General features: G+C 39.8%; 2 protein-coding genes across 2 annotated transcripts; both read left to right on the top strand.

Annotated features, from left to right (window-relative positions):
• Window positions 1–829: 829 nt before the first annotated feature.
• On the top strand, window positions 830–12,882 carry LOC103362635 (annexin A1-like). Its single transcript, XM_008289040.1, has 12 exons — window positions 830–864; window positions 2,080–2,190; window positions 2,759–2,864; window positions 3,013–3,107; window positions 4,320–4,433; window positions 5,655–5,745; window positions 5,943–6,079; window positions 6,377–6,470; window positions 8,257–8,352; window positions 10,036–10,094; window positions 11,843–11,965; window positions 12,060–12,882. The coding sequence occupies exons 2-12, from the start codon at window positions 2,122–2,124 to the stop codon at window positions 12,114–12,116; spliced, it is 1,041 nt and encodes a 346-aa protein (XP_008287262.1). The 5' UTR covers window positions 830–864; window positions 2,080–2,121; the 3' UTR covers window positions 12,117–12,882.
• Window positions 12,883–13,627: 745 nt separating this feature from the next.
• On the top strand, window positions 13,628–20,424 carry slc30a5 (solute carrier family 30 member 5; the record flags this gene model as incomplete). The annotated part of the gene is made up of 12 exons (XM_008289054.1): window positions 13,628–14,116; window positions 14,660–14,782; window positions 14,883–14,949; window positions 15,249–15,334; window positions 15,457–15,544; window positions 16,322–16,409; window positions 16,519–16,595; window positions 16,694–16,864; window positions 17,800–18,088; window positions 19,020–19,228; window positions 20,051–20,208; window positions 20,295–20,424. Coding segments are annotated over exons 1-12 (1,557 nt in total), but the record flags the coding sequence as incomplete, so codon positions are not given.
• Between the last annotated feature and the right edge of the window lie 1,148 nt (window positions 20,425–21,572).

Below are 21,572 nucleotides of genomic sequence, written 5' to 3'. Positions count from 1 at the left end.
AAACAACATGCTTCATTTTCTTTTAGTGATACAAAAGCTGCAAGAAAAACAATTTTTAAAAAGTATAAAGTCTTAGATTTCCATTTGATGTTAAGAAAAATTCCCTAAATTAGTTCTTCAGCTCAGTGCTTCGTTACATTACAACCCTGACTTATTTGAACTTTCATGTACAGTATTTTTTTTAAGAAAGGAAAAAGACAAACTGATTAACTGAGAACAAAATAACTTCCTGAAACTCACCAGATTTCTACCAGTTTAACATTTATCAGCATAAATGCAGCACTACTAGACATATTCTGTATTTTCCTCCTCTTTAGTGCCAGAACCTGCTGCCTGCTTTACCTAAACTGACTGTATTGTGTTAAAAGTCACAAGAGTCTTTATTTCCTAACCTGTAGTCCTCACTGACTCAGGTGACACTGACAGCTTTAAACGTTCTGCTGGCGTTTCGTCTTTAACCACAGGCTGCAGAAAAATGCAGAGCATCAAGTTCAGCCGTGTAATTGTCTAAAAAACATTGTCTCAGGTCGATGTTTATGTGTGTTTACTTCTCCTTTAAACATGAAATACATTTAGTTATTTAGCTGTTTTGTTGCACGTCCAGGTGAACAACAGGTTGTTTGATTAAAGGGTGAAACACAAGATTTACAGCACAAGTCTGAGCAGACGGAACCGGTCGGAGCGTCCGTCAGCCTGCAGGAATGTCGACTCTGAGGCTGATTATTGGCTGATCGTCTGCAGGTGGAAATAAAACCAGCTGAGGATCCAGCAGACGGAGAGGTGGGCGGAGACTCTGCAGGGTTAAATACTCCACCTGACGGCTCGCAGACAGACTCAGGTGAGAGGACGGACGTCATCGCACAGGTGAGGCTTCTGGATTCCTGAACCTAACAGAGGAAAGTCAAAGCCTTTTATTTAGGAGGCTTTTGTAGCAGCAAAACCAGAAAAGGTTAGACAGGGAACGTTCCGACAACATCTGCTAACATTATCTGGAAGTTATGGTGTAAAGTTTGACTCTAATGTTGAAAGAATGTTTTCAGGATATTTCAAATAATGTTCCCATGAGGTTAATCATAAACTATTTTAACATTCAGAAGATGTTTGGAGGACGCTGTCAGATCATGTTCTTTAATATTGAGAGAAAAAGGTTCTCAAAGCAACGTTCTAACAATGTTTTCCAGGTGATTTTTATTTCAATAAGACGTTCTTGTAATGTTCCGTATTAGCAAAGCTGGAACATCTAGCCTGCAATGTTCTGAGGATGTTTTGGGGAGCTATATCACACCACGTTCATCTGATTAAACGTTCCAATAACGTTATCACATAACGTAGAAGGTTCTCAGCGCAACATACTGTTTTGAGAAGGTTAGGATGTAACGTCCCAAGACAAAACATTTTTAAATGTCTTCAGAGATCCCACCTTTCAGAAGAACATTATAGGAACTACAATAAAACTGAAAACATTACTAGAACTCTGCAGAACTGTCTCAGAATGTTTTAAGAATGTTAGAAAACATGTTCTTGTGAACTAAGATGGAATGTTTGGAGGACAGTGTCTAATTATGTTCCATAATAACAAAGCAAGAACGTTCTCGATGTAAAATGCTTTCCAGAGGCTTCCGATGACAGAACTTCATTTTTAAAATGTTCCATTAATGTTGCTTGATAACAAATCAACATTTGAAGAACGTTTGTGCATCGCGGTCCAGTAATGTTGTCACCGAACATTTTTAGAGAACGCAATCTGTCCTTTAGGAAGGACATTCTGGGAATTAAAAGTAAGCATTACTAGAACGTTGCAGGACGTTTTGAGGAGAAACAAGACGAGGTGGACAGAGGATAAATGGTTTGGATTTAGATGGCGGCTAACAGGCCGAAGCAGGAAAGTTCAGGTCAGAAGGTCAGACAGGCTGGATGTGGATCTGGATGTGGACGTGATGGGTGGAGGCTGAAGTGCAGCCGCTCTGACTCACACCTGCTTCCATTTACACAATCGCTCACCTAAAGAGACTCGACAGGTTGAGGAGGCTCAGAATCGGAGGCAGATGTGACGACCCTCCTCCTCTTCTCTGTCTGCAGTGAGAGCTTCTGTTTGTGGTTTTAACTTCCTGCTCAGTAAAGATGTCCGCGTTCAAGAAGTTCTTCAAAGATATCATCCGTAAAGGAGACCCGGCGGACGACACCGTCAGAGTGAGTATCAACCAAATAAATGTGGAAGCTAGAATGTCAGGAAAAAACAAAGAAACCCAAAAATGTACTAAAATAAATGATGGAAAATTAACATAAAAAGGTGTATTGTGTTCTTTAAAAAAAAAAAAAAAAAAACTTTAAATATTAGCAACTACTCTGTCATTTTAAAAAAAAATGAAAGAAATTATGAAAATCTTGCAATAAACATGTTAGAAAGGAAAAAAGCAAAATACTGAAAAGAAGGGTAAATATCTGTAAAAAATTATTTTTTTATTGCTGATTTAACACAATAAATCAGTGTCATTTTCCAGTCACACGTTGTGATCTTTCTTTGTTTTGTTATTTTGGTTTTCTTTACATTAAACACGAGTATTAATAGTTTGTAAAATCCCAATTTGTAAAACAACTACAGCACTGTAAAATAATGCAGAAAAAAGGAAATTTGACTGCAAGTTTGCCAGAAAAAACACACAAACAGTGACCTACTGTAAAGCTCAAACTTTGGGATCTAGATAGTTTGCAGCAGCCAGCGTTAGTAAAACATCTTTATTCTTGCTTGTTGTTGCAGGTGAAGGGTAAAGAGAAGCCTAAATATTATGGAACAATCACTCCGTACCCAAACTTCAACGCCAGCAGCGACGCTTCGGTCCTTCAGAGCGCCATCGAAAGTAAAGGTGAACGTCTGAGCCTGCAGAGAAGAACGATGGGCACATGGCTGATGCTCATGTGGATGCTAATGCAACTTCTTTTACAATCTTAAGACACAAAACTCCACTTTTTTTTGTGGTGCTTTGAAGAAATAAGTCCAGTTTGTCCCCACAGACGTGGACGAGGACGTGATCATCGCCGTCCTGGTGAAAAGAAACAACGAGCAGAGGCAGAAGATCAAAGCGGTTTATGAAGCGTCCACTGGGAAGGTGAGTCACGTTCCTCATGGAGACTGACTCAAACGACAATAAGTCAGCAGCAGGATGAACCTAAAAGTCACTAATCCGACTGATTTCACAACGTAAACTGGTTTAAATGTTATACAGGTTTGGCAGTATTAAAGTTGACTTTCTCATATTAGCCCACTTGGCTGAAGGCCCAGTAGACTCATCCATGAGTGTTCTGAAGACATAGAAACCTTTCTAGGCCTTTTGTGGACCTGCAAACACCGTTTCAATCCACTGAAAACTGATGGTCAGTGTTGAAGATATTCAGACACTGTTTGTATTTGTGTTGAATGAGAAACTGATATTTTAGAAATCATCATGTAGGCGTCAACTTTTGCTTTTTAATTTGGTTTTATCCACCGTCACCATAAGTCCTTCCTTGATTCGGTACATTTCAATTCTCTCAGTGCAACATAACGGGTTAACAACGTTCTCACCAAACATTTTCTCCTTCAGCTGTCTCACCTTTTATAAGAAGAACATCCTGGGAACTTAAAGCAAGCTTCCTGCTGAAAACGGTTCCAGAACTACTTCAGAACGTTGTCCAAAAATACCCTTGTTAGGTTAAAAGTGAACCAAGACAGAACGTTTAAAGGATGTTTGGAGGATGCTGTCAGATTATGTTCCATTATAACGAAGTAAGAACTTTCTCAGACCAACATCTTAAGTACTTTCCTGACAGAACTTTCTTCCTAAAATGTTCCAGTAATGTGAATAACCCCAAAGGGGAACATTTAGCCTGCAGTTCCTCTATAAAACCTTCCCACAACGTTGCATGATAACAAATCAACATTTGGAAGTTAGCGCAGAACAATCCAATAATGTCACCAACATCTCTAGTTGTCCTGCCTTTTTTTATTTTATTTTAAATAAGAACGTTCTGGGAACTAAAAGCAAACTTTTCAGCTTAAAGGACTTTTCAGAACTTTCTCAAAATGTTGTTGGAACAAAAAAATAAATAAAAATCTTGCTGGAAAGACGCCAGAGGTTCTCGTTCCATCACTTGACGTGCTAAAAGTCTTCAGTGTGCCGTCATCCTATAATTACTAACTGTGTGAGTGGTATTTAAATATTTAACTCCAGTTACAAATAGAAAACCTTTAAACTGCAGGATAACGGCTTTAGTCTCCGTCTGATGGCGGTTTGATGTGACCTCCAGCATCCTTCATGTCTGCTGCTGTGTGTGTGTTCCAGAGTCTGGAGGCGGATCTGAAATCAGCTCTCAGGTCAGATCTGGAGGACGTCTCTCTGGCTCTGCTCAAGCCGCCGGCTCACTTTGACGCCTACCTGCTGAGGAAAGCCACCAAGGTGAATACCTGATTAAATGCCCTTTTACATAAACAGTAATTAGTCTCAGTTAGCGTAAAGGCACTTGTTGATTTGAGCTGTCTGAGATTTATTCATGAACTGTTTTGCTGCTGCTTCATTCCTACATTAGACTCACAAGTTAGTTTGAGTTCAAATGTGGGTTTTTTTGGAGAAGAACTATGAATCATCTGCTGTTCTGGTGTGCAGGACATTAACTCGCTCAACACATTTGCTTGAATACTGTATTTAAATACGAATTGCAGGTACTTGTACGTGAGTTTTTCCATTTTGCTTTATTCTTCTCACTCTTCTTCATCTCAGCAGCTTCACTTTTCAGATCACACTTTTTCATTTCCTTCCTGTTCAGTGAAACTCGTGTATTTACAAATGTGGGGATTTTTTGTCAAAATTCTCAAAGCTTAAAGAATATTGTGAGTCTTCATGAATTTAGATGTTATTTTCCTGGTGATATTTAAACTAATAAAACAAAAAAAACCTCTTGGATTAGCTGTTAAATGCACTGTCACAGAGCTGGAAACATGACTGTTTTGCTTTTCATTTTATATATTTTGTTTTTTACCGGACAGGAATAGTACAAACATGATGCTCTTGATCATTATGTTGTATTCCTGTAGATTAAACCACACAAAAGTAAATAAAATGGTTAAAATCATCCCAATTTTAAACAACCTCAGCAGTAAAATGCAGCATAAACATGATCACAGCAGTAAATCTACTCCAAAAACGTCAAATATAACAGTAAAACACTGACGGGGGAACTTTTTTAATGCATAATGAGGACAATTAATCTAGTATTGGTGCTATTTTACATTATTTTATTACTAATAATTCCCAAAACGGTGCTGTTAATGTGAGTTGAGCTTATGGTGACAAACCTGCTTCTCTCAACACGTGGATCTAAAAACAATCACTGAAAGTCCAGATGATATAGATAATAATCAGAGCAAATGAGCACTATAAATGAAGAAACCACTACAATTACTTGTTGTGCAATAGCAGAGAGAACAGTATCGATAAAATGAGAAGAGAATTCAAAATACTTGTGCAAATGTTCAGTGAACTTGAGGCATTTGTTGACTATCTTGCTCAGAAGACTACATTAAAATTTAACAGAAAATATTCACAATTTTCTTTCCAACAGATATCTGCTCTGTTGCTATTTACTTTATTTAGATTTAATCATTTGCTCTGATTCAACAGCGTCTGGGCACCGACGAGGACGTCCTGGTGGAGGTTTTTGCAACCAGAACAAACGACGAGATTAAAGAGATCAAGAGGGTCTTCAAAGAAGGTTTTTAAACACACACACTCTGTTATTTGTTCGTCTGCAATGCTGAGTTCTTTTTGTGTAACATCTTAGGTATGTCGCTGACACACAATAGAGCAGCACTGAATTCCTCTACAGGGCTGCACGTTCAACAGCAGCGACTACAACTTTACTGCTGCAAAGTCTGCTAACTTTCCTCTGAAACGTTCTCGTTCTTTTAGAGTACGAAGAAGATCTGGAGGAGGTTGTTAAGGACGAGACCGGAGGCGACTTCGCCACGGCTCTTCTGTCCTTGATGAGTGGAAACAAAGACGAGAGCCATGAAGTGGACTCTGATCAGGCCCGAAAGGATGCAGAGGTACAATAAGGAAAAGTGAATTGATCTTCTAAGCTGGTAGTTGTTTACATTCTTCTTACTGACCCATAAAAACCATGTGCACATAAATCCCAATTTTATATTATTATTCTTACAAATAAATGTCAGATTTTTGCTGAAATGTCACTGAAACAGGAAGAACTTTTGCATTTATTGGGGACAGTTTCAGAATAAACCACTGTATGCACTCATAAGTAAACAACAGCTCACAGACAACAAGAGGATATAAGGGTTATCATTTATTGTTGTGTAAGTCTTTAAGAGAACATGTCTCTGCAGATTCTGTTTGAATCAGGCGAGAACACCAAAGGAATCGACGTCCCCAAATTCATTGACATCCTGACCACGCGGAGCGGCCCTCAGCTCTGTAAAAGTGAGTGCTCCAAACGAAACCTTGTGCGTTTTTAGGTTTGGCTCATCAGAGCGAACACACACCTGGACAAACAGGTGGAACCGCACTGATCCAGGTAACGGGTGGAACACACCCAGCACTGTGGGAACAACACGGACCAACCGGATTTTTGATTAATTATGCTTTCTGTGGACTTCACATGAGGCAAGGCGTTCTGTTTTGTTTACTGGGCGACAAGTGTGGGAGAAACAAAAGTATCGTGTAAATGGAAACACTGACTTACATTAATATTTTTGTGATGGTGGACAGAGACAAGGAAAAGGCTGCACCTGGAGCACAAACTCTGCATGAAAACCTCTAAAACAGGCCACTTTATGCTGCATGTCCACCCATTTGCAAACACAGAACAGCCTCAAGGAACCTTTTGGGATTCCATAAGAGGGGTTATTAAAAAAACTGTTTGCGGGAATTAGGGTTCCATTTTGAGATTATTGCTATCATTAGGGAATGTCTTTATCCCCCAAATATAAGAAATGTATTTAAACAACACTCTTGTGTTCCTAAATAAAACCATTTATTTATTTTTGGGATTACAGTTTAAAGTCCATCCATCCATTATCTATTGAATTTCCCTTCTGGGATAAATAAAGTATTTTTCATTTCATCTATACACCGCCTAATCTTCACTAGGGTCATGGGGGGCTGGAGTCTATCCCAGCTGACTCAGGGTGAAGGCAGGTTCACCTGGACAGGTCACCAGTCTATCACAGGGCTACACTTAGAGACAGACAACCAAGCACACTCACATTCACACCTACGGACAATTTACAATCACCAATTAACCTCAACATGGTTTTGGACTGTGTGGGAGGAAGCCGGAGAACCTGGAGAGAACCCACACTGCAAGGAGAGAACATGGAGACTCCACGCAGAAAGATATCGAGTGTCCTCACCGGGATGCGAACCGCTGACCTTCTTGCTGTGAGGTGACGGTGCTAACCACCGATCCCCCTTGCAGCCCGTGTTTAAAGTCAGAAAGACGTACATCTTTTCAACACTGCTTACAACTCACAATTCTCCTCTTTCTTTATGATCCTTTCCCATTATGTTTTGTTTCTGTTTGTATGTTTTGCTGTTCCCTACTTGGCAAAGCATCTTTGAGTATCCTGAAAAGCGCTTTTTTATTATTATTATTATTATTATGAAAGATCACAATTTGCCCCAAAATGCAAACCCAGTCTCTAAAACGTACATTTCGTGGGTAACATCTTCACCATTATTCAGAAAATTTCCATTATTTAATGTGGGAAAAAAAACCTATAACCTAAACTAAATCCTTAATATGTTTAATTGGGAGATTTTAAAAAAATTTACAAGTACGCATTATAATACGTTTACCAGTGTCGTTCCCTTTATCTTAAAATGAGCCGATATGTTGTACATAAATCCACAAAAATACCCTCCAGGAACCCCTTTGGAGTTCTACGAGGTTCCTCAGCAGCCTCCTCTGTGAACGGAGCTGTTAAAGGAACCCCCTAAACCAACACGGTTCCTGAAATATCTCCAGAGTTCCTTGAGGCTCTGATTCTAAGAGAGCAGAGCTGCTGTATCATTATTCTTGTTTTGGATCTAAGATAAATGTTTACTCTGTGACTCATGAAATCTGGATGTTTTTGTCTCAAGATCTTTGCAAACTGTCTTAATTCCACAAATGTGTTGAGTGAACATGCAGAACTCTCAGAACTGGACTACAGTGACTTTCAGAGGAGAACCTATTCACCTGTGAACGTCTGTCTCTGTTCACCAGCGTTCCAGCATTACGCCGCCATCAGCGACATCACATTACCTAAAGCCCTGGACATGGAGCTGAGCGGAGACATTGAGGACTGTCTCATCGATGTCGGTAGGTTGATGTTCTGTCATATCTTTCTATAAATAATATTCTGTGTCGCTGGTGGAATGGAACAGGCTTTGTCATTTGAGTTTTGCAGGTTTATCAGTCTCCAGATGTCAATATTTCTGATTGTCTTGTGGTGCTCAGTTGGAAACTAGAAATGTTTATTTTGGTGCATCAATCAGAAATGATCAATACATAATATACAATATGTGACAGCAGTTGTGCGTCATTTCCACATGTGGTCAGTCAAACCGTACGCTGTCAATGGAGCAGATTAGCTGAGTGTCAGTGTTAAAGTTTTCCTTTAATTAAAGTCAACTTAATTTATTTATTTTTGACAAGAATGTACAAAAACACTCTTTAATGTCAAAGTGAAAACAAATTTATATGAACTAAAAACACAAGTGACTGCATAAATATTCACTCCTTTGAAAATGGCTCATCTAATTCAACATTGGAGCAACCAACTGGTGGTCAGCTGGAAGTCAGAGAGATGGCCACTGTTCCAAAACGCTCCTATTCAATCTCTACTAGAGTTCACCAGAAGTATGCAGGAGACTCTGAACTCTACTGGAACAAGGTTCCTTCATCTGAGACTAAAATCTAGCTTTTTGGCCAACAGACTAAACCCTGTGTTAGCAGAAAAACTGTGCACCATTCCCATCATGAAGCATGGTGGTGGCAGCATCATGATGTGAAGGTAGCAGGCCCTGGATGGCTTGTAAAGGTTGGGAGTAAAATAAATGGCAGAGAACTGAGACTCAGATATGGTTTCTGGCAGCACAATGACTCGAAGCATACAGCTAGAGATGCATAGAAAGCTTAAAGGTGAATGAGGAGTTAAGTCCAAACTCAGACCTTGATCCTGTAGTTGCAGCCAAAGGTGCATCTACTAAATACTGACTTGAGGGGAGTGATTACTTATGCAGGCACTTACTTTACATTTTTAATTTTTCATTCATTAACATTACTTTGTAGAAATCTGTTTCGTGTCACTTTGGCATAAAAGAGTCTGGAGGAAATTCTTGTGAAAAAAGGAAAATCTATTGACCATGATTCAATGTTTCAAAGCAATAAAAGGGGGGAAACATCTGAAGGTGGTGAACCAACAATACAGACAGTGTCGGATAAACTGAGGTACATACTGGGGATTTAGTAAACGTCTGAGGATGAAGCAAGAGCAGAGGTGGTGAGGATGAAAAGATTCATTCTTTGGAGAGCAGCACTGTTACAACAAATTTTATGCAGCCCTGTAGAATTTGATTTCTTGTGTGCAAGTTAGAAATTTGGCATCATTCCGACTTAAAATAAAAGGTCAACATGAACCTGAATATGTTGTAAATTTGGACCGACTGTGAGCACCATGATGCTTTAGTAAAACTTGAAGGAATATGATTTTACCGTTAAGTCCCAGCTGCAACATGTGGCATCCAGAGAGAAAACACTGGAAAGAGTTTCCATAAAGAACAAAAAAAAAAAAACATGAATGCAAAGATTCAGAAAATAATTTCCATCTGAATGAAAAGTATCTGCACATTCTTTGGCATCTCCTTAAGCTTGTGGAGCTTTTTTAATCTTTGCACAGACCACTGTAGCTACAAGGAAGAAGGCTATCTGTGAGCAGCATCTGGACGCTGCATGATATTTTCAGTTTGTGACTGTATGTTTATATCCCTCTTTGATGTCTAGTGAAATGTGCCTGGAACATACCGGCCTTCTTCGCTGAGAAGCTCCATCTGGCCATGAAGGTGAGCATGACCACATCTCTGCTGCTCTTCCTCACCATATGTTCGACTACTATTCTATCTGTGTTGGTTGAGGCAGGGGTTCTGGCTTTTCCACGCTCAGTCAGGAGGTTTCTATTTACATAAACGTACAGTGCTTCATGTGTTGAAGGGGTGATTCAAGTTTGCATTTTTTCCTACCGACACAGGCTTGTCAATGTCTTTCTGATTAAACTCTACAAGCAGATTGACTCGGAGCAACTCCCTCTTTGGAAACAGTAAAATGTGCTTCAAAGGCTAAATAAATAAATCTTGGTTGTCTTGGATTGAGCCTGACATTGTTAAACAAATGTCTGTGGAACAAACTGGAGGTGTGGATGTGGGCATTTAGACAGTATGTGGTGCGTTATATTAAATATGTGAGGTGCATTATGGGACATAAAACATCCAGTATTTCTGGAGAGTGATCCAAACGGTGACTCACTTGGTTTCTGCTGCTTCAATCTAAACTGATTTACAAGAGTCTCCTGTGGGAGTCTGAAGTGCCAGTTCACCCATAAATGATTTAAGTTTTTGCTCCTTTATCTTAAAAAATCAGCATGAAAACACATTTTTGTGTTTGCAAGAGCATGCCAAACCAAGAGGAGGCGGTATAAGCATAACCCTAAAGCCACGGTGGCCAATCGAAAGCTGTGAAAAATAAACTCATCCTGGTTTTGGAAGATAAAACTATCTTTTAGGAAGTGACTTAACAGATCTTTTTGGCCATCAGACTAAACCCTTTGTTTAGCAGACACCAAACACTGTAGATCATCACAAACAATCCACCCCGTCAGCCAGGGGTGGGCAATACTAGTCCTCAAGGGCCACAATCCTGCATATTTTAGATGTTTCTCTCGTCCAACACACCTGATTCAAATGATCAGGATCGTTATCAGGCTTCTGCAGAGCTTGATGATGAGCTGATCATTTGAATCAGGTGTGTTGGAAGAGGGAAACATCTAAAACATCCAGGACTGTGGCCCTCGAGGACCAGGATTGCCCACCCCTGCCCTAAGCAAAGCATGGTGGTGGCAGCATCATAACGACAGGTTATGTCTCAGCAGCAGCCCTGGAAATCTAATGAAGGTAGAGGGCAACATAAATGCAGCAAAGTAAAAGGAATCCTGGAGGATTACCTGATGCTGTTTGCAGGAGAACTTGGGAGAAGATTTATTTATTTATTTTTCCCGGCAAGACAAAGACTCAAAGTATACAACCAAAGCTACACAGAAATTGCTTAAAGACAACGAGGTGGATGTTCGGGAGAGGCCGATTCAGAGCCCAGGCCTTCCAAGAATTTGTGGTGGGGCTTAAGGAGAGCTGTTACTTATGAATTTATATATTTAGTTTCACTTGGACATGAAAAACTCTTGTTCTTGTTTTGTAAATCGTCAAAAACCCCAATTATATTGACCACGATGCAGTGCTGAAAAGCAAAAAGAAGGGGGAAATGTACAAAATTGTGACTAGATTCTATAGGCTCGGTATGCTAAAGATATCTGAAAATTGATTACACTAACAAGAAGTTGGCTTTAAAAAAAAAGAAGACTGTTTTGCAGCTGACTCCTGGACCTTCTACCACCATAAATATTTGCACAACTTGAAACATGGCTGGATTATAGTCAGCCATACACATACAGTATGTAGCAATGGTACAAAACCTTTCCTGGTATAATTTTAGAATTGAATGAGAAGACTAGTAATGAGGTGCTTTCCACCTGTTTCTACAGGGTCATGGCACATGTGAGGATACGCTGATCAGAGTACTGGTGAGTCGCTCTGAGGTCGACCTGAAGAAGATCGTTGAGGAGTACCGGGCCATGTATGACACCACCCTACAGGAGGCCATACTGGTAAATGCAGAAATATTCAAATGTTCCTAATTGGCTCATGACTGACGGTGTGTTTTCCACTACACTCAGCGTATCTTTTGTCTGTGTTCTGCAGATGGACACCAAGGGACATTATGAGAAAATCCTGCTTGGATTGTGCGGACCTCACTGAAGTTTTGTCGTCACCACTCTGGGAGTTGAGGCCAGATCGTTTTTCCCGGACTCAAATCTCACATCTTTAACAATCATGAGGAATTCTTGACTAATCTCTTCTACTGAGCGGATGTTGAAATAAAACCACTATACCAGCAACGAAGCATCTCATACCTTCTTCATGGCAAAACCCATTCGTCTCTGCTTTTTTCATGTCCTCAAACATTTTGTTTTTACCTTTTGGGGTGAAGTTATGATCCCATGTTTGACAGATTTTAGTAAACAACTGCAAAAGAGGCTGAAGATGTATATGCTTGTTTGCACACTTTAAATCCAGTGTACCACCAAAATGCTCATCCTGATGTCAAACTTCGCTGTGACATCTTAGTGCAGTCCAGTTTTTAATTATCTTAAGTGATCAAAAAGCTCATCTGTTTCAGCATACAAGAGATGAGAATAAGGTTTCCACACATTTAATGTTTTTCTTTTTTACAGTAACCTGATCGGCAGACAACCTCTAGTTGTACATTAAGCAGTGAATTCACATGGTTCGTAAACTTTTTCAGCTTTAATGTTATTTTCAAAAGCATAAATCACAAAATTTACTTCATAAATGAAACATCTGGTAGCTATCATTATAGGACGCGGTTAGACTTGAATGCATTTCTTTCATATATTGAAATGAAGTTTAGGGTTTAACAGCTCTGATGTGCAGCTGCAACATCAGAAATAAACAGCTGCATTGAGGGTCACTGATTTGGGGAAATAAACATCAATTTACACGATTAACTTTTTTCCTGCGCTTATCTCAACCAGTTGAGGCTGATGACTGCCTTCCCTGAGCCTGGTTCTGTCTGAAGTTTTTTTTTCTTCCTCCCTGTTATAGTTATTATTATTTTCTTTTGGTTCCTTTCCACCATTGCCAGCTGCTTACTCAGGAAATCCAGTTCTTTGTTTAAAATTCGTAAGGTATTCACCGTACTATGTGAAGCACTATGAGTTGACATATGTTGTGAATTGGCGCCATATAAATAAAACTGAATTGAAATTCGTCTTTTGCGTCATTTGCAGCACCAGTGTTTCTTTTTTATTGTCAGACATTTTTATATTCTTCACTGCCCTCCTTCATAACAACCTGAGTCTTTTCTACTACCAATAAAAGTTTGCTTGGACATAAAGTTTCTCAGTTTGTTTATAAGATGCCAGATGAAGGATTTAGCCACATGTTTCATGTGTACTGAAATTTAGACCCTTATCAGTGATGCACACAAAGATTCTTGACCTTTTTAGTGCCCTAAACTCAAAGTAAGTGTCATTAAAAAGCGCCACAAAAGTAAAATTGTAAATTAAAATACAAGATTTTTAAAATGAGAAATGACCAGAAAAATGTTTATTTGCCATAAACTACAATTAAAATCTCTTTTAGTTATTCTCATCGGCGCCATTTTCTTCTTCGCCTGCGCAGAAAGACGAACTGCGCAGGAGCAGCGCTCGCGAACACACTCCAGTGACGTGGACTGTTTACCGTGTCCGGAAGTGCCGTGGCTTCTTGGTCAGCTCGGATGCTTTATCTCCTCATTCCGGACTTTTTCTTTCATTTTCATCAACTGTGATTAAAATGTTGGGTATTTTCTTGCTCTAACGAGGCGCCCACATGTTTTTCCGTGAGGCACGCCGGACACAGAGGACCAACGAAGCCGGAAACTTTGGATTAAATCCCATCTGGCATGCTGTTTAGCTAGCCGGCTAACAGGCTAAGAAGGCTGGCAGCTGACTGCAGCTTTCTGATTGTGTCCAGATTAGTTTGAAAACCACCACAGGAGGATGAATAAGAGACAGAATCAGCTTGTTTATATCCTCCAGCGGTTTGTTGTCACTGTTCTGGCAACAGTGATGTAAAGGATTTTGGGAGCATAAATACTGTAACTGAAGTTTTTGGGGCTTGAAAATGGAGGATAAATACAGCAGCAACGTCCTGTCAGGGGGGAAGCTGGGCATGGTGGAAGTACCTGATTCCAGGTAGCTTTCTGTTCTTGTGCTTAAGTTAATCTCATGTGATTTAGTCAGTCAAGTCTTATTGCTGTAGCTGTAGGTCCATGTGTGGCAGTTTACTGATTTAGATCCACAGCAGCAGCTAAAACGTTGTTTGGGCTTCTTCAGTGTCACTACTGAGTGTTTTGTTAGTTTGTTGCTCAGTTGTTTTAGTGTCTAAATGTCCACAACAGTTAAAATCACAGTTACCCAGTACCCAAGCACTTTATTCCATTGCTTGTGTCCAGTAGACGCTACTAATCTTCACATTTGAGCAGCTAGAATGAGTGACTGGCCATTTTTGCTTGATAATGATTAGTTTTTTTAATCAGTTGTGGTAATCAATATCAGCTGATAAGTTGGTTAACTGGCTCATAATTTTAACGCTTCCCACAAAAACTGCTTCTGGATGCAAACTGTATGGAAAACCTTAAATTTGCCTATACGTCGTTATGATAAGTGATGTTTGTTTTTCCTGTGTCACCCACACAAATGCTGATGGATTGTTTTCTTTGTCTTTTCCTTCTGCAGATTAACCAGGTACATCGTTTTACTGATCATCTCAAAGGTCCTCAAAGCTCTCGGGATCTTTGAGTCGTACGACATCCTCAAAGTTGTTCACGTAGTTCAGTTTATCTTCGTATTGAAATTAGGGTAAGTGCTACGACTTTCATTACGTGCAGTAGTTTAATTTAATCTATTACGTTTGAATGAACGGATGTGACTACATATCAGTCCTTGTCTCCTTTTGTAGGAGTGCTGTTATTCTCCTTTTCTTTCAAAAGCCTTTTTCATCTGGAAAAGTCATCTCAAAAAGACAGGTCTGTTGGATTGCGTCAGTGTGTTTTTCTTTTCTTTTTTTTTTTTTTTTTACTTCTCTGGTTCTTAACTTTATGTGCCAGCTCACCTTCATTCAACAGCAGTGCCACGTGTATGTTTGTTCAATCTTCTGCCAACCTCTGACTGTTCTTCTGTTGTCTCCAGAACTTAAAATATTTAACATTTAATTTTGTGAAAGTAAAATACACATTCATACACTGTTCAAATGTTCCTTTAAGGCCACAATGTCAACCTGCATGATGGATAATCTGATTCCTTTTTAATCTCTTTTTCCTCGTAGTGGATAAAGTTACTAAAGCACGCTGTTTTCAGCTGTGTCATATCCCTCCTGGGCTTCTTTGGTCTGACTCTCTGTGGACCTCTAAGGTAAAATATCCTGCTGTTCTCCTATCAGCTGAATGCAACAGCACTTTATGTGAGAATATTTGTGTGCTTTTAGCTGTGAGTGTTTGCATTCTGAATGTAAATCTGAGTTGTGTCTTTCTCAGGACGTTATTGCTTTTTGAGCACAGCGATGTGGTGGTCATCGCTCTCCTCGGCGTCCTGTTCACAAACTCAGGAGGCGGACCATCCAAGGTAAGAGGCTACACATTCACACGCCTGGTTTGAATTCATACAAGTATTTTACACTGAATAGATTATGAATGTTTTGTAGTTTTAAGTAACTTTGGTTTTGCTGTCGGCACACTTTACCTCAAAAACAATATTTAAACTGATTTTTTGTTTTATTTGCTGATGTTTGAAGTCCAGTTCACTTCACTAAAACAGTTTCTGTTTCATTTCCTCTGTGGTAAAGTAAAAAACCCACAGTCAGGGTCTGTTATTATGTATTATTATGACATTTATAATAACCCACAGAGCTTTTGGATATTAACTGAACCTGTTTGAAAAAGAAAACAGATGCAAACTTTAAAATTAAGACCCCACAGTAGTGGCATTTTTGGTATTTTAAGTTTCAGTTTTACCTCCAGATAAACCAGTTTAAGCAGTCAGACTACTGTGCAACTTGTCTGATTGTCAGAGATAAGTTTTGTGAGTTGAAATTCATCAGAACTGCTAGAAATGATGAGTAACCCAGGAAGTAAGATTGAAGTTGTGATCAACCAGAATTCTTATCAGAGAGCAAGTTTTTAAATTTGGTTACCTCATAGACGAAAACAGTGTATTTAAGTGGAGAAAAAGACTCCAGATATTGTAAAGAGTGTAACTGAAACATTTGAAATAGTTTTAACCAGACAGTGGAGGTTACACTGCTTTACCAGGAGGTTATGTTGACAGTGTCTGAAATGAAATGACTGTACTATAATACTGTGGATGTGGTTTGTAAAATGCTTTTCTGTTGGTTTGTCTCAGACCAGAGGTGCTGCTTTCTTCATCATCGCCGTGATCTGCCTCCTCCTCTTCGACAACGACGATCTGATGGCGAAGATGGCCGAGCACCGTATCCTTTGAGCGCAACAGTTTGTCTGTTTTTACTGTTTGTTGACCTGATCTGTTATAATTATCGTGTGTCTCTGTTGTGCGTTTGCCTTGACTCATCCTGTAACCAGCTGAGGGACACCATGACAGCGCGCTCACTCATTTCCTCTACACTGCCATTGCGTTTTTAGGGGTTGCAGATCATAAAGTAAGTCCACGGTTCACCTTAAAATTTTCTGTTTCTTGCTGTCTGCAAAAGTTCAGTGAAGTAAAAACAAACACCCTTTGTCCTCCCGTTCTTGTCAGGGTGGTGTGGTGCTGCTGGTGGCCTCCTTGTGTCTGAAAGTCGGCTTCCACACAGCGTCCAGAAAGTTATCAGTGGAAATTGGTGGTGCCAAGCGGCTCTACGCCCTCGACAACCTGGTTTCTGCGGTGGTGCTGCTGCCCTGGGTCATAGTGCTGTCAGCGACCACGGAGGTCAGTGATGACAGACCATGTGACAGAATTAGAAATCTGTGACCTCTTCAAGTAACATTCTTCACAACGTTGTTTGAATGTGGTGTTAAATGAGTGAAATTAGCAAATAAAAATTCTAAATTACACTAAGCTCCACCTAAATTAACTCTCTGAATCCCAAAAACCTGACTGCAGGTTGAGAAATGGATGTTTTTTTATTTGACAAAAAAAAATCCCCATTTATGAGAGTCAGAAACGGTAAAAACTAAAAGAATCACTGGATTTTAAGCTTTCCACCGGTCGTTCAACTTCTCTCACTTTCAGTTTTATCTGGAAAAACACATTAAGCCTAGAATTATGAGATGTTTCACCCAAATCACCTATTATTCATGTCTCACATTAAAAAAAAATGCCAAAAATGAGCTGGTTGCAGTAATCAGATTATGTAAAAAACAAATAATTCTGCGCTCAGCTGTGACCAACAGTCAAGTGACAGAAATTTAGCTGAACTGCAGGCAGTGTTTACACAGAGCAGAGAGGAGACAATCACAGAAACAAACTGAAAATACAAGTAGTGAAATATCTATAGTACATAGAGCCACTGTTTTTTTTCCAGTATTGGAAAAACAGTTGTTACAACTGTGGGCACTTGGAAAAATGTTGTACATGTTGATTTAATTTCTTTTGTTATGATTTAAGGCATATAACTGTATCATATTGCACAAAAGACAGGTTCTCTTTACTTCTAGTCATGGTTGTCCTGTTTGCATAGAGGTGCAGGACTTTATATAGCAGTGAACAGCGAATTAAAATGTGACAGGAGCAAAAAACACCCCAAAACTGCTTAGGTTTAAAGACCTAAACGTAAAACTTTTTGTTATTTTAACTTTCATCTCTGCCCCTTGACCTTTAATCTGACCTCTGATCACTATTCATCCACTCGCTCTCCACCTCAGAGCAAAGTGGAGTCGTGGTCGTCCCTCGTCCTGCCCTTCGGGATGATCATCTTCTCCGTCATGATCCTGGAGTTTTACGTCGAGGCCATCTGCTGCGCCAAGATGGAGACGCCGCGGTGCGCCCGTTATGGCGCCATCGCCCTCTTCCTCAGCGCCCTGCTGCTGGCCAACTTCTGGACTCACCCGCTGACCGACCAGCTCCGCTCCATGAGCAAACCGCCCCAGCAGGTCAGCACTGAGCACGTGCTGTCTGGTGGGGTGCTGGTCAGCGCCATCTTCTTCATCATGTGTAAGTAACACAGCCAGCACAACGCTTTACTTTCTTAGATTCAACAGAAAAAAATGAACTGCAGAGCGAGACCAGGAGGGTTTGGATACATTCATGACATCAGAACAAACAAATACTGCTTGATTCGACTTTATTAGACAGCGTGAGATTCACCTTGACATCTCGTTTTGCAGCGTCCTGTATTCTCTCGTCTCCCTGTTACATTTTTACCTTTAATCCTGAGACGTTTGAAATTGAAATGAGGGCCTGGTAGTAGAGTTTTTTTCCATTTTCCATTGCACATAAAAAGAAATGGTCTGCCTCATTCCTTGTCTCAAAGCAGGACAAAGTCAACAAACTCAAAGCGCCGCTCAACCAGTACACCAGTGTGGAAACCGTTTTATGTTTCTCTGGTTTTCCAGCTTGATAGAAATAAACCTTGACGTCGGTATTATCTCGGTTTATAAATGTTTAACAGAAAGCCTGTGCGGAGTTTGAGCATTATCCAACAGGGAGGATTTATTGGAAAGATCTATCACCGTTTATTTAGCGTTATTGGAACTCTATGATCCACTTTGAGGAGCTCAAAAGTCAGCCTCTGCAGCATCAGTGTTGTCCAGACTTTTCTTTCATCCAGTCAAATGGATGCGTTTTACTGAAACAGTCCATGTTATGCTCATTTTCAGGTTCATCACTTCAGTTTTGGAGTCGACTAGGATTATTTAAATGCGTTAGTCTTCAATAGAAACATTATTGTAGCACCATTTTTCACCATCTGTTTTAGCTCCTGTCTCTTTAAGGAACCTAAAAGCCCAGTTTAACCAGAATTAAACCTGCTATGTTACACAATGCACAGTGTTTTCATGCTCTGGCCTCCTGACATGCAACCAAAGCTGTGAGATTAACCTTAATATCTATATCTATAGCCTATTTTTTGTTTTTCTCTCTACAGCCTCCAGTATTCTCTCGTCTCCATCGAAGAAAGGTCAGAAGGGCACCTTGGTGGGTTACTCCCCTGAAGGGACGCCGCTGTACAACTTCATGGGCGACGCCCTGCAGCACACGTCACAGTCCCTCCCGCGGTTCATCAAAGATTCCCTGAAGCAGATCCTGGAGGAGTACGACTCCAGACAGATCTTCTACTTCCTTTGTCTCAACCTGGTAAGTCAGGTGGAAGGAGCAAATCCTATTATTCTGATTTCATTCCAAATTTGTCAAATTTGTAAAAAAAAAAAACAAAAAAAGAAATACAACACCAACAAAGCACAGGATGGATTCTTAGAGGTACAATGGTGTTGATGGGAAAAATGACAACAACATGACAAAGTAGCGCTTAAAGAAACTGCAGTTCTGCATTTACAGTCTATAAATGTCAACTATTTAATAGAGATTTAGAATCTATTGCAGGGACATCGGCCGTAAATGTTCCTTCTCTCCTATAAGACCGTAATGATGCTCGTGTTTAAAGATGAAATCATAAGAAATCTTGACAGTGAGGGTCATAGCTGCCACTGAGGCTGTGATGGTTTTTGCTTTGCTTATTGTTTCTGGGTAGAAAGAATGTTTTGTGTTCTGTAGTTGCACAAAAGTTGTGCAAGGTGGCTTTTAAAAGTTGATGTTTCTGCTGTTTTATTAACGTGATTTAAATTTGACAGCTTCTGTAAATATATTAGAGACACAAAATTTATTTAAATCACAGATGAGATAACAGTTTATCGTCCAACAGCCACTTTTTCTTTAAATACATCTCACAATGTACTCGTGCACACACACAATGCAAACCTCACATTCACAGACTGCCTTCATGTTAAAATACACACATTCAGATTATCATAACAGGAAACAAATTAAAATAATTTAATTTCAGATGCTAATTAAATGTTAACGCCATCTTTTCTCGACTTGGGTTGGTGTTTAAAGTTTGTTCTGACCTCACGTGTTCTGTTTTTATCCTTTTACGACTTGTTGCTCTGCGTTTTTCAGGCTTTCACCTTTGTGGAGCTGTTTTACGGCGTTTGGACCAACAGTCTCGGATTAATCTCTGATGGCTTCCACATGCTGTTCGACTGCTCTGCTTTGGTCCTGGGCCTGTTCGCTGCCCTCATGACCCGCTGGAAAGCCACTAGGATCTTCTCCTACGGGTAAAATCCATCCAGAAGGAGGAATGATGGTATAATTCATTTCAGGTTCAGCTGGATGTCTAAAAATAGAAACTGTTGTTTTGCAGGTACGGTCGAGTTGAAATACTGTCTGGATTCATCAACGGCCTGTTTCTGATGGTCATCGCTTTCTTCGTCTTCATGGAGTCGGTCACGCGTTTGTTGGATCCTCCGAACATCAACACAGACATGCTGACGGTGAGTAAACTACAACATTGTGTAAAGGATTTATTCCCACATATTTCCATTTTCCTGCGTAATACAGCTGCACATTGCACACACGAACAAAAGATCTGCCGCATTACTTGTCCTTAAATGCAAAATAAACGGGATAAAAGGAGAAAGTCAACCAGTAAGTCAGCGGTTGTACAATGTTTTATGTGGCTCTGGAAGGAGCTTTTCCCGGTTCGATATAAATAAACCTTGGCGTCAGTATTATCTTGGTTTGTAAATGTTTAACAGAAAGCTGGTGCTAAGTTTAACAGAGCGTTTTCAGAGAGGGAGGAATAAATGGAAAGATGCTATCTCACACCTCTTGTTTAGCATATTGGAACTCAGTCAGGAGATCTCAGTTTAACCGTTCTTTACTTTTCCCTTTCATCCAGTCAAATAGATGCTCTGTACTTAAAGAGCCCGTATAAATCCTATTTACAGATGTACTTCTTCATTTTTGGGCTCTACTAGAATAGATTTACACAATTTAATCTTCAAAAAACACACACAAATAATAAACTACACTAAATGTGATGTCTTTTCTGGCCCTAGGGATGAATTTTGTTCTGATTTATTTTGGAACATTTTATTACCCAGGGCGTCCCTGATGATATTACATTTGGAATATTGGGATACCGGTAATCAAAGCTAGTGATAGAAGGATTATCGGTCATGCCAATTACTGCGGCCGATACTTGGCATTTTTCTCATTATAGTTTAATTGTTATCGTTTCTTTTTTTGGTTGATTATCAATAAATGCGCTGCTTCAGGTGTGATGCAGCCTCCTCTCTCTGTCTGTCGTCACTCTGTGGTCTCAGAAATGTCTCTCAAAAACTAAACAAGAAACACAAACCAGGACATTAGCTCTTTGCACAGTGGCTACGACTACACTAACAGCTAGTGGCTAAGATAAGAGGCAGCCACAGATTAGCCTGAAACAGAGTCTGGAAAACAATAATTATTAATGCTTTAAGATCATAGTGGGCAAAAAAAGTGGCAGAACAGTGAAAGATTAAGAAAATGGAGAAGAACAGCAGATGTAACTGCAGGAGATTAATCTCAGTCGATACCACACAAACAGAGGAGAGCGTCTCATTTCTGTTTTATTTATTCAGTTGGGGATGCACAGTGG

Source organism: Stegastes partitus, unplaced genomic scaffold (genome assembly GCF_000690725.1).
Source record: "Stegastes partitus isolate 25-593 unplaced genomic scaffold, Stegastes_partitus-1.0.2 Scaffold590, whole genome shotgun sequence".
NCBI classification, from domain to species: domain Eukaryota; kingdom Metazoa; phylum Chordata; class Actinopteri; family Pomacentridae; genus Stegastes; species Stegastes partitus.
The sequence above is the reverse complement of the archived record's forward strand: the minus strand, read 5'-3'. Positions and strand labels throughout refer to the sequence as shown.

Coding starts and splice junctions, on each gene's coding strand:
- LOC103362635 (XM_008289040.1), top strand. CDS start 2,122: ATGTCCGCGTTCAAGAAGTTCTTCAAAGATATCATCCGTAAAGGAGAC. Junction 4,434..5,654: donor TGCTGAGGAAAGCCACCAAG/GTGAATACCTGA, acceptor CTGATTCAACAG/CGTCTGGGCACCGACGAGGA. Junction 11,966..12,059: donor CCCTACAGGAGGCCATACTG/GTAAATGCAGAA, acceptor TGTGTTCTGCAG/ATGGACACCAAGGGACATTA.